General features: G+C 40.0%; 1 protein-coding gene across 5 annotated transcripts in view; it reads right to left on the reverse strand.

The window, feature by feature from the left end:
* LOC119475875 (actin-binding LIM protein 3-like) overlaps positions 1 to 13,011 on the reverse strand; it is a 56,693-nt gene that overhangs the window by 13,132 nt on the left and 30,550 nt on the right. For 3 of the 5 annotated variants that reach the window (XM_037748959.1, XM_037748956.1, XM_037748958.1), the window contains exons 9-15: positions 10,334 to 10,392; positions 8,090 to 8,170; positions 7,293 to 7,448; positions 7,125 to 7,154; positions 5,416 to 5,527; positions 5,016 to 5,126; positions 2,416 to 2,466 (exon numbers count right to left, since the gene is read on the reverse strand). In XM_037748959.1, coding sequence (XP_037604887.1) covers positions 2,416 to 2,466; positions 5,016 to 5,126; positions 5,416 to 5,527; positions 7,125 to 7,154; positions 7,293 to 7,448; positions 8,090 to 8,170; positions 10,334 to 10,392 — 600 coding nt within the window. The remainder of the gene's footprint in view (positions 1 to 2,415; positions 2,467 to 5,015; positions 5,127 to 5,415; positions 5,528 to 7,124; positions 7,155 to 7,292; positions 7,449 to 8,089; positions 8,171 to 10,333; positions 10,393 to 13,011) is intronic. The other 2 variants (XM_037748961.1, XM_037748960.1) reach the window with 1 other exon arrangement.

A 13,011-nucleotide genomic window follows, 5' to 3' on the forward strand; every position in this document is an offset into this window, starting at 1 on the left:
CTGTTTTTTTTTTTTGGAAGGGGGTCTTAAAGAGATAAAGGGTGAATACAGTTATATTCAGACAGACAGTATGAGAAAATTATGTGTTTTTTGGACATTAAAGCATGTAAACATGCTCTAGTAAAAACTCAAAATACAAGTGTGAACCTGGAAATGAGCATGATATGTCCCCTTTGACATAGACAAATGTATTCAACATTGTTTCATGTTCATTCACATGCAGGACAGATGCCATGCAGACATGTTTCTGGCCGAGGAAACCTCCTACACCCTGATCCTGGTAACATTTTTACATTTAAAACAGATATTACAGAAGTAATAAAAAGCCCCAAAAGAAAAAAATTTAAGCCACTCATTTGTGCGTTACATCTGCTATTCTCAAACTCTCGCTATCTTTCTCTCCCGTCTGGTAATAAAACCAAACACCTCCCTGACTGGCTCTAAAAAGTTTATCTTTGAGCTGCAGCCAGGTTTGACTATGACATACATTATGGCTCTAAATATACAGCATATATATATCTGATCATGGTACTTTGCCTTAATATGAAAACCGCTCTATAAATGATTTGTACTGTAAATTGAAATTCATCCAATCTGTGAGCCCAGATCACAGATTGCCGGCTCAGACTGAAGAGAGAGGAGGTTTGTCAGCACTTTGTAGTTCAGCGTAAATCATCCAGAGGTGTTTCTGAGGAACTGTAAGTCTGTCGGACCCGCCATCTGAGCACTGATGGATCACCGACACACTCACAAGATTTTTGGCGCTGCTTCTCGGAGTTTTACTTCTCTTGAATCACCAATTGAATAATCTGTAGTCTCGCCCTCTGATGTGGCAACAACTACCCAACATCGCAGCTGTAGTTTAGTTTTAGCCGAGTAACGTTATTATTCCTCAGGGGATTCACTCATTTAGGACCCAACAGATAACATACCGATACCTCAACTCTTCCGACATTGATTCCTGATCTGAAGCAGTACTCTTGTTTTTCCAAATTTAAAAATCTCCTTGTGTGGAGCTCATTGAAAGTGTTTTTATATAAAGGTAACATAAGGCCAGGGACTCCTATGGTGCTAAAAACTGAGCAGGCGGCACAGTGTAGCCATTACGTAGCTGATATAGTAGCAGGAATACTGATTTTATGACATTGATTTGAATATGGATCGGTCACATCATGGCAGATGCACTCCCCTTAATAAATACAGTGTTGGGGCTGATATGAAGCCTCTCTAGTGATAATAGTCAGTGGAAGGGTAACGTTGAATGTACATGGTGTTTAGGGCTGTAACTAACAACTTGTGTAATGGCAAATTTCTGTTTAAGCCACTTTAGCACACAGTTTGTACGTAGTTTTGAGGTGTTTCTACTTACAATTCCAATATGCAAAACCTCAAAGAAATACTCCTAATTACCAAACCTTTAAACATAAACTTAAGAGATTAAGAGCAAACCAAACCTGCAATCATGAGTAATCACACAACCTCATCTCTGGTACTGTTGTTACCTATACTGTCATTGTTTTTACATAGCTGCTACTTTTGTAATGTATTTACAGTATGTATTTTATTGTATCGTATTGTGTTGTACTGTAGTGATTGCTGAAATATTGTATATTGTGTATGGAATATTTGTAATTTATAATAACCTGCCCAGGGACTACAGATGAAAATTAGCTCTTCAGCTAACTCTGGCACATTTACACTGAGGTAGAAACTGAAATGTTGATTAAAGTGCACTGTTCCTGGTAAATAAATAAATAAATGACTTAAATTAAATTAAATTAAATTAAATTAAATTAAATTAAATTAAATTAAATTAAATTAAAAATAAAAATAAGAAGCTTAATCATAAATCCAATCAGTGGACGCTTACTTATTGTTCCAGTTCTCCAAGTAGACAGCAATAATCCTAACTTTTACACAGCTGGAATGTATCTTACAAAAGTAAAAACCTTATGCAGCAAAAACAATAAATAAAATTGAAATCAATATTATCGAATAGAGTGTAGTCTAAACGGTCAAACGGCTGTTTCGAGCCAAACTAACAATGAGGCGACCTCCTTCCTTCAATAACTGGTGACTAATGAGCTTTTACATACAACATCTATATATTTAACCACCAGTTTAAAATCCAAAGGGCAGAATTCAAGATAATATTAGAAACACGGTGGTCAACTACAGCTGCATCAACCCTGTGCAGGCTTGTAGAAGAAATGCTTTCATTTCCTCGGACTACTTCCCTCTGAGAGTAGTGGTAGAGGAGGAGTGAATGTCATCAGAAACAGATCTTTTCTCGAACTGATTCCTTAAGTCAGACAAACAGAAGCATACTGAGAATGCATCGACAAGCAACTGGCTGACAGGTAGACGGTCTAACGAGAGCTATAAAAAGCACAACATGGTGAGGAATCAACTAACCTTTTCTTTTGTAGATGGGGGGTTTCCTGTAGATGTTGGTTTCCTCAGAAGCTGAGAAGAGAAACAGCAACAGAATGAGTGTGGAATGCAAAGGGAAGATGGAGAGGAGAGGAGAGGAGAGGAGAGGAGAGGAGAGGAGAGGAGAGGAGAGGAGAGGAGAGGAATATGGATTTTCTTCATCATCACCGTCCCACCAAATTAGTTGTATACATTTACATACATACAAACAGTCTCCTTAACCATAAAGCTGACAGCACAGGTAATAAACTGCTATGGCGGAGACAGCGCCATGCATCCAGACAGCCTGACTGACGTGCAGAGAGGCTGATTAATACAGATTCACCGGCTTATTACCGGAAAGAGCAGCAGATGGCACAGGAATAAAGGAGAGGGAGGAGAGCAGTTGAAGATTGGAGAGAGGGCTGGATGGAGAGGCAGAGGAAAAGATAAAGGAGAGAAAAGGGAGAAACTTAGAAATGCCAGGAGCATGTGGTAGGTTGTAGCTCTCATTTGGTGGATTATTCTGAATAATTACTCAGCTTTGAGTGCTGGAAAAGCACCACAGCTACACATTACGGTAAATTTAAAAAAGTTTGTGTCATGAGCTGCAATAAAACAACAAAAAATACTTCCAAATTCTTCACAGAGCGTGCCACTAAACCTGCCAAAGTTAGAGGTTTCGACTCCCAATGGGCCATCCACGCTAAATTTGTATGCACTCGAGATACTGTGAGGCACTTTGTATAAAAGCATCTACCAAATACATTTTGCTCCGTGTTGAAAAGCTCGAAGGGAGCGATGTGATGTCGCAGGGGCTGGCAAGGAATAACAGCCTCGGAAAAAGCCGGAGAGAGAGAGAGAGGGAACATGCAGTGAGAAATGGACTGAAGGCAGGAGGAGGGAAAGATGGAGGGAAACCAAATGCACAGCTTGCAGTGGAAAGTAAAGGCCTTTTTAAAGTGAAGGAACAGAGACAGAGTGGGACATTCAGGGAGGAGAGAGGCAATAACTTGATAAAATGGAGGTTTGATGGAGTGTTTAAATAAAATGAACTGGTATTAGTTGTTAGATTAAAGCGTTCATATGTTACACAAGAGCTCCAGATCATTAAGATAAATCAGACAGAGACTCCCCGCTGGAGTACAATGAATAAGGATAACTACTGTAGGTTATTGCGGATGGATGATTCATTTTCTTCTCTGCTTAGATGGTGTGGGAAACTTGTGGGAAAATTGCATCACGATTATTTTCATTATCGATGAATGTCTATAAAATAAAAAGGGACAAATAGCAGCCACAATTTGCAGCCCGAATGATTTTCTTTCAATTTGTTTTTCTTTTATCAGTCAAAACCAAAAGATGTTCCCAATAATATAAAACAGAAAAAAGGCAGCAAATCCTCACATTTGGCATTTTTGCTTGAAAAATGACAATTAATCGATACATTTTCTGTCAACAACTAACTTGAGCACTTATAATAATGCTAATGAACAGTGGTGGAAGAAGTGTTAAGACTTATTAATTAAGTAAAAGTAGCAAAACTACAGTGTAAATGTACTTTGTTACAAGTAAGAGTCCTGCATTCAAAATCTTACTTAAGTAAAAGTACAAAAGTATTAGCATCAAAATATAGTTTAAGTACCCAAAGTAAAAGTACTCATTATGCAGAATGGCCCATTTCAGAATAATATATATTCTACTCAGTCAGGTTAAAAGCTCACTGGGAATGAGGTTGTGTGTCTGTTAGGAGAGCAGCTAGTGTTGATCAGGGGTCACGATATGGGTCCGGGTCTTGACTAAAATGTAATGGTTAGATGGAGTCTGGACTCTAAGTAGGGCTGCACAATAATGGAATATTAATCAGGATCACGATTTTGGCTTCCCACAATTAAATGAACATGATCGACTTCTCTATTGACGTTTCGAATGCGTGCTTCGCTCATAGAAAACTCTGCTACATATCAAATCAAATGCTTCCTAAACTAACAGCCAGCCACCAGCTTGCGATGGAGATGTTTGGCTTCACTTTTGGGGACCTGTTAACCCTCTGCATGCACACCATAGACTGTGTATAATAAGTACATGTAGTCACCATAACGTCATCCGTTGGTTTGTGGACTGCCATTTTTGAAGTTTGGCATTTTGGCCATCTTGGTTTTTTGCAACCAGAAGTGACTCGAAGGTGGAGCGAAGTACAACCAAACACTGAATAAGACATTTTTATGCAACCATAATGTTATAATTAACTTTCATGAACAGAAAACACAGACTTCTAGACAATCAGACTTCTTTTTGCAACCAGAGGAGTCGCCCCCTGCTGGATATTAGACATAATGCAAGTTTAAGGCACTTCCACATTGGCTTCACTTTTCAGAGTTGCCCACTGGAAGTGCAAAAAAATATTTGTTGTCCCTCAAATCAATGAACAATCGTGATCTCAATATTGATCAAAATAATCGTGATTATCATTTTGGCCATAATCGTGCAGCCCTAACTCTAAGTATGAGTAAATATTTGGAGGGTGGGTCGGTTACGATCTGACGTGGGTAAATTCGGGTTAGTAAAAAGGTCAGGGGTCAGCGTTACGGATGACGGCCTACCTGGCACATGGAAATGCTTGGGGGCTTGGAAGGTGGTGGTGGTGGTGCTGGGTGTGGCACACCAGGGCTCTGGCTGACTGTAATAAGGTGAACTCCTGCCACTCTCACTGCCTGCAGCCAGCGCAGCCAATCACAGTGAGAGAAACCAAAGCATGAGCAACAGAATGGCCCACGTCCCCAAACAGACAGACAGACAGACAGACAGACTGATAGCTTGACGAATTACATGTATGTGAGCATGTATGTGTGTGACGGGTGCTGCTGGGAATCCTGGGGCTCTGAATGGGACATGACACCCCGTTGCACCCACTCAAGGAGCTAGTACGCCTTTCTAGTTAGGGACCTCATATTTTCTGTGTGCATATGTGTGTGTGTGTCTCTGCTTGAGTGGGCACATTACCGGGGAGATAATAATGCAGTGGGGAGCCTCCGTGGCGACTGTGTGCAGGAGAGTCAGTGAAAGCGGAGCTGGAGGAACGCCTCGTTCTCAACTCCACGCTGTCCAAGAGATCCTGGAGAGAGAGAGAGAGAGAGAACGAGAGGGGTTCTCCTAGAGTGATGTGCTTCATTTACTAAATGCAGTAAATCAGGCTACACAAGCTTCCTTTCAAAACACAATTTTAATCACGTTGAGAGCAGTTCAATATTCCATAAATCCGGCGAACGCTTTGTGTGTTCCGCCATCTAGCGGAGCGACTATACTGTCTGTCTGGTGACTTTAGGCTGATGGCGTCCGTGGTTGCTCGTAGTAACTTATGTAAACCGTTGGTATAGATAAATAACACAGATGAGTATGCATTTAAAATTGATTAAAGTAAACCTCCACACGAGCAGTGGATGGGGGTAGTAGAGGAGATATACATAATGGAGAGGCTGACACATCGTTTAAGACTTCAAGAAACACAGATGGAAGACAAGTAGGAGAAATTGACATTATTCAAAAACCAAAACAGCGACGAAGACGGCAGAAAGGACAACTGATTGAGTTGGAAATGACATGAGAATGTATGCAATACTGGAAGTGTAACTCCCAAACACGAGTCCTGTATGTATTGTTCCCTTTGTTTGTGGGTCTGACTGAGTACATGCCCATATGTTGTTGATATGTGTATAACCTTGAAAAACATCAATAAAAACTAAAGTGAAAAAAACAAAATTGAAGGCTTTTACGAGGATAAAGCTGCCGTCACTACGAGCAACCACGATGCATTCAGCTGAGAGTCAGTTAACCCTGTTAGCAGACCAATCGGATAGCCGACCGATTAATGATGTTTACTTTGTGGTCATTGGGTTGCCCTAGTTAAAGCGTTATACTGTATTTCCCAATAATGCCACAATTAGTTGATTGAGTTAATTTATTCCACAGCCCCTAGACAGTGTCTCAGCCCACTAACGTCATTAGTTAATGTTAGCTAAGCAGTGTTAACTTAGCTGACGTTACTTATCTCACCATGTTAGGCAGTTGAGAACTGCTCGGGTTCTTCCCAAACTCCTTGTCAGAAGTAACGTTGAATAGAAAGAAAAGCTAAAAGTAGAACATTTTACACCTCTTAGGGACAACTTGCATGATTTAAATGATTGTCAGTTTTCAGATTTTCTTTTCCTACCTTCCTGGCAGCCATTATTAGCAATTCATTTCTATGAAAATCAGCCTGCAGAGATTTGAAAGTCGCTGCAATTAGGGATGCATCGATCCAACTTTTTCTCTCCTGATACCAATACCTCAACTCACGTTATCTGCTGCAATAATGCGACACCAGTGCTTTCTCTTCCCAAAATGTTTAACTTGTATGCTTCACTGTGCAGAACTCACTGAAATCACTTGCATGTAAAGGTAACATGAGGCAAGGGGTTGCTGTGGCACTAAAAGGCAAGTTGGTGGCCTGCTGTGACTGACTGTATGCAACCGAACCACTGAAATTTATAATGACGGTGACGAAGAAACTGTATTTAATGTGGATCTGTTACATTTGGCCCATCGGTGCCGATTCATCGCGATCGATTTTACCGTTTGTAAATCTGCATTCATTTTCCTCCCGTTACATTGTTTCCAAGCAAAGCTACTACTTTAAAATCAACCGGAGTAAAATTGGCGGATGAAGTACTTACATGAGAGTATGGTGATAAGGAGCCCAATGACTGGATGAGAAGGAGAAAATATATATATATGTCATTAGTTAATTTCATTTTATCTGACTTTTTGTCAGACGAAATGTAACTCACCTAATGTTGTAACTTTCACGTGTGTGTGTGTGTGTTTGTGTGTGTGTACTGTACCTGTCCGCAGCTGTATCGCTCCAGAGTGTCATCTGAGAGGTGTGTGTGTGCATGGTCGGCCTGATAAGGGATGATGTCAGGCCTCTGGATGTCATATATGGCTTTGACCCGGGGCAGAGCCGCCAGCTGCTTATAGTCCAAAACATCAGCTTTAGACTGGAAGAGAGACAGAGACAGAGAGAGACGGGTAGACAGAGAGAAAGAGAGGAAATGGAAACGGAGTCACAAATAGAACATTGGACGACGTAAATAGAAATTCGGAAAGAAAGATAGAAGAAAACTCAAAGGCAGAGAAATAAATGTGTGCATGCAAAAACACACATACAATACATGGGCAGGAAGCAAAACTGACACACAGAAACAGAGAGAGAGGTGTGATGATAAACATAAACAGACAGTTGGTAGACTTGCAGAGACATTCAGATACACAGAAAAATAAGATAAAGCAGTTACACATGTTACATTAAAATACCTGAAGGCTTGTTTAATGACAATTTAAAAAACAGCTTTAGCCCAATCTCCCATAAGAAAGGTCGTACAAAATGGAAAAAAAAGGTTCTGAAAGTCTTAGGCTATAACAGACAGTACTAACAGACATAACAGACTTGAACAGATGGGTTGGTGAGACAAACCAGACTCCTGTCTGCTCAGAGACAGACAGGAGACAGAAAGAGCTTTCAGGGACTCTTTGTGTTTCTGTCACTGTCGGTTATACTTTTGATTGACGGCTGTGACAGTGACAGCTGAGGGCGTAATCATAGCAATGTTGGCGTAACCATGGTGACGGCGGTACTCACACAGATGAGCCGGTGAGGGGAGCCGAGGAGAGGAGAGGAGCCCGGAGGAGAGATGGACGCCGTCTCAGAGGTGCGTCTCAGCTGGTGGGACAGATGTAAGAGAGTCAGAGAGCAAGCCTGAGGTCAAAGTAAAGTTATACTGTAGCTCAAGTACAACAGCCAACAATAATAATAATGATAATAATAAAGACATCATCCACAACATTACACCTATCTATGTACTTGTTGTCAGGTGGATCATTCCCATGTAAAATCCCGCACACACACACACCTCTAAGCAACAGCAATTTGTTAACTAAACTCTGTCAAACCTGAGTATACGGCTGCACCATGTACGGTCAGTCTGTGAATCTGTGGCTAAATTGTTACACAAATAGTCAGTGGTCATGTCTATAATGTTAAATCCAGCAGTAAATGTCCACCAGGTTCCAGCGAGGACACTAGGGGACGCGCTGCTCCAGGCAACTGGCCGTTCAAGCGGTGACGTAGCCGATCGTTGAATGCACCTGATTGGTCCCTGGTTTTCTGCTTGCCGTTTCAAACAGGAAACAACATGGTGGCCTTCTCGTAAACTTTCTGTTATTCCGTCTAAACTATCCACCAAAATCTACTTCTGAAAACATTTTAAGTGCGAACAAAAAGTTGCACTGTAATGCTGATGAAGTGTTTGGGCTCAGTAAGGAGCAGGTACCAGTACTGTTTACAGTGACTGCCAGACTCTGTTAACATATTGTTCAATTTAACAGATAATAGAGCATGGGAATGGCCATCATATACTTCTATCATTATGTTCTAAGCCCTTATACACTTTCACTATTTATTTTAAATAATTAATGATTTAATGAATTCAGGTTTATTTCTGATTAATGACTGCTGAGCTGCATCTCAAATTAATCTTCAGGTTCTCAGCTTTCAGATGATGTACACCACTTCTATGTGACATCTACTGTTGACCTGCTATCTCCCCCTAAACACCCCCTGATCCTCACTAAAAAAGACAAAAACTGTTCTATTGTGGTTCTCAGAGGGTTAAGCGAGAAATAGGCTATGCCACTGCTGAATCTCGTTTTAGAACTAGATCGCCTAGTTTGACAGCTTGATCCAAGTTTTGTGAGCCGGACGCGTCGCGCTGTACGGACTGTTCACGCTTTTTCATTTTGAAAGAGCAACAGCCAATGAGGAAACTCCAACACTCGGTTGACCAAACGTATAACTTCATCACTCAGTCAGTCACTCAGTGACAGACTTTTATGTTTGTAGGACTGGCCCTCTGCAGTCCAACCAAAAAAAATCTTGGGAAACACTTTATGTGAAGGAGTGTGTTTATGAGACTGTCATACACTGCAAAAACACCAACTTACTGCATATTATTTGACATAAAAAGGGCTACAAGTTGTTAAGACTTAGTAAAAAGTAAACCTTTTAGTTGAGACAGCAAACAGAGGCAGTCTCTTGCTCCAATAAAAGTGACTGAGGCCTGATAACAATCTACAATCTTTAGCCTTGATTCATTACAAAGAGAGGACGTTCTGTTAACTCGCATCCTTAAGTTGTGCAACCATTTCAGAACTTTTACAATATGCATGTGTTGACAAAACTGATCAAATTGAAAACGGATTTTCTAGCGAAAAATAAATACAACTGGGAAAAATAAGTCTATCAACCCATGACAATATAATAATTAAGTTTGCCTTATTTATTTAAGTTTTTTCATCTTCTAAATGTTTACAGTGTAGCTACAGTATATCACCGAAATTGCTATAAATAACAATAAAACATATCAATGCTTACGACTGCTTCCATCAAGTACATACACGTTCATAAATGTGTTAACTTGAATGAGCTGAGCAGTGCAAACATTTCAGTATAAAAGGCAATTTTGTATTCTCATAAAAAAAAAAATGCATATCCTGTCCTTTATGTTCAAAGAATGTAGGAAGGAGATGATTGTAAGGCTTTTTGGATAAGGATAAGACTAGTAAAACAATTGTTTCCCCTCCATGGCATAAATTGCATGTAGTACATGAAATAAAGGGTGTACAAAGCACTATATCTTAGTGCAAGATAAAAAAAACAATATTACATTTATCTGGAGTGCAGCCTTGTTCTAGTTAAAATGCAAAGAACAACACAGCTTGTAAACCAGGACTGAGAAATTTCAGACACACAGAGAAACACGGAGAGGACCGAAACAGAAACAGAGAGAAATGGCAGGGGGTTGTGGGTATTTTGAGTATCGCTCACCCTCAGTTTTCTCTCCAGCCGAGCTGATTCTTTACACATGGGGTGCCAAACCTCTGAACCTGCACACAAACACACACCGTTTTAGCTCAGTTTATTTTGTTTACTGTGTGTGGGCAGCAGCCGTACAGTTTTATGGGATCCTATGAAGAGGAGATCAGCCTTTCTCAAGTGCATCAACATCAATCGACAACACACACACACACACACACACACACAGGAGGCAGTGCATGAGGCTGTGGAGGCAGTTTGTCTGGTCTGCGGACAGAGGATGTAAGTCTTGTTGTCTCTCCACGAATAAATATAGAAGAAGACACAGAGAGAGAGAGAGAGAGAGAGAGAGAGAGAATTTCTAGCCATGCTCGCGGTGTGGTTTAAGCAATGGCAAAGTCAGTTGATCCACCACTTTGGTCCAGACTGAAATATCTCAACAACAATTTTATGGATCGCGATGAACTTCCGTTCAGACTGACTTTTCCTCTAGCGCCACCAGGAGTTTGACATTTCTCAACAACTATTGGATGGATTGCTATAAAATTTGGTACATACATTGATGCCCATTTCAGGATTATTATAATAAATATGGTGATCCCTTAAAAGAACTGTATGCTGGGTCTGAAATTAACTTTTTTGTCTGCCACACAGAAATGTTATCTGCCACTTTTGAAATCTCTGCGCTAAATGAAGGAATAATATTTTAGATCTGATGTCATTCAATTTTCAATATATTATATATACGCGAAAAACATTAAATGCATGGTGAATGGTTCAGAGATTGTTTCTTTTGTAATTTAGAAATGCACATTTATTGCATACCATGTGCATATACATATACTATAAACAGAAACAACATTGTGCTTTAACAGTCATCCAAAAAGAAGGTTTTTTTTAATTGAACTGAATTGAACGATAAGAGGTGAACTGAGAGAAGAGACAGAAAAGAAACAGGGAAGAGGAAACTTGACTTTCCAACAAAAGACGAACGAGGGAATGAATGGAGCCTATGAGATCGTATCCATAACAATAAACCACTAATGACAGGATGTTATATGCATGTGGTGCTGATAGTGATAATGACAGTAATATATCCGCTCTGAACACACACACACACACACGATCATTTTCTCGGGCCTTTGGGCAACGCAGGAACCAAATGGACTCAGTTAGCTGATCATGACTCTAATATACAACTACTATCAACACCATAAATCTGACCTGCACACACACACACACAAAGAAACACAGAGACTACACACACACATACTCACACACACACTCCCACACACAAAATCAATACTGTAGACAGAAACCATGCGTGGTGATTCAGTGCACCCCCGTCCCACCCACGCTCCTCTACTCTGCTGCCGAACAGATGCATGGCCTTGGACTTGAGATCCTTTATCTCCTGGATGAGGAGAATCTAAATGGTGCAGAGGGAAGGAATTCAATTCAAAACAACAGCGCTGCTCATCACTTCTGAGAAAATTAGCTGCCGGAAATTTGTCACAAAATAATAATTGTAAATGTGACTCCTGAGTCTTTCTCTGTCTTTTCATTCAGGAATGAAGCCTCAGCTAGACAGACTTTACCCTTTTATTAACTTTATGTAAAATGAGGTTAATCAGTGGACAAAACCGGCCTCTTTATCTGGACCGGTGATATTCAAAAGAGGGGATGAATGCAGCCTGTGAAATGTAGGGAAGCAATATTAACATTTGTGCTTGTGTCATTTGAAATTCTAATGCTATAAAGCAGCAGATATTTAAATGGCCTCGGGAGTTTTGCGTTTTTGCTGAATCATGCTGCCATGAGAAACAGCAAACACATCAGACTAATGTTACCAGTCAGATATGTGCTGTGTTTTCTTCCATTCCTTTAACCTCCTGATGTCTGATGCTCTTCCTCTTTTTTTTTTTTGAAATTGAGACTCTATTGAGAGAGTAAAGAGGTAAAGGTGTATGAATGCACTAAAGCTACAATCAGTTTGTCGACTCAGCCTGAAAGTAGGGCTGCAACTAACGAATATTTTCATTGTCAAATAATTGATCATCAAAATAGTTGGCAAAAAACGTAATAGTTGACAACTAATTGATTAATCTTTGCAGCACAGCCTGAAACCATTAGTTGATTTATCAATTAGTCGATCGAAAGAAAATTACCTGATAACAATTATGAGAATCAACGTGTCATCTGAATTATGTCTTAAGTAAAAATACATTTGTCGGTGTTGATGTGCTTGTTTTTCTGTTTTATATTTCTTAGCATGAGTCAATATCTTTACATTTTACAATCAATTAGTGAAAAAATGCAGTGCTAAATCTGGAGGAGCATGACATGAGAGTTGAACCACCTGAGCTAAACCTACCATGATCTGCTGCCAAACTTGTGGCAAACTTTCAACCCTGTCTCCTACAAAATTCGTTCCCATACAACTAAACTGCATCCTCAATTACGTTTTGAGGGAAACGTATTTTCCCCACGGATCACGGGTCAATCGATTAAAATATTTAAATTGCAATTTGTCTTTAGATGTTTGAACAATGCTGAATAATGAGAACACAATGTGGAAATTACAAACATACTATTCCCATCCATCGATCCATTTTAAGAGATTAAATATCAACGATTAGTTCATAAAATAGTTCTCCACCTCCAACACACACACACACACACACACACAC

The sequence above is a fragment of the Sebastes umbrosus genome, chromosome 17 (assembly GCF_015220745.1).
Source record: "Sebastes umbrosus isolate fSebUmb1 chromosome 17, fSebUmb1.pri, whole genome shotgun sequence".
Lineage (NCBI taxonomy): Eukaryota > Metazoa > Chordata > Actinopteri > Perciformes > Sebastidae > Sebastes > Sebastes umbrosus.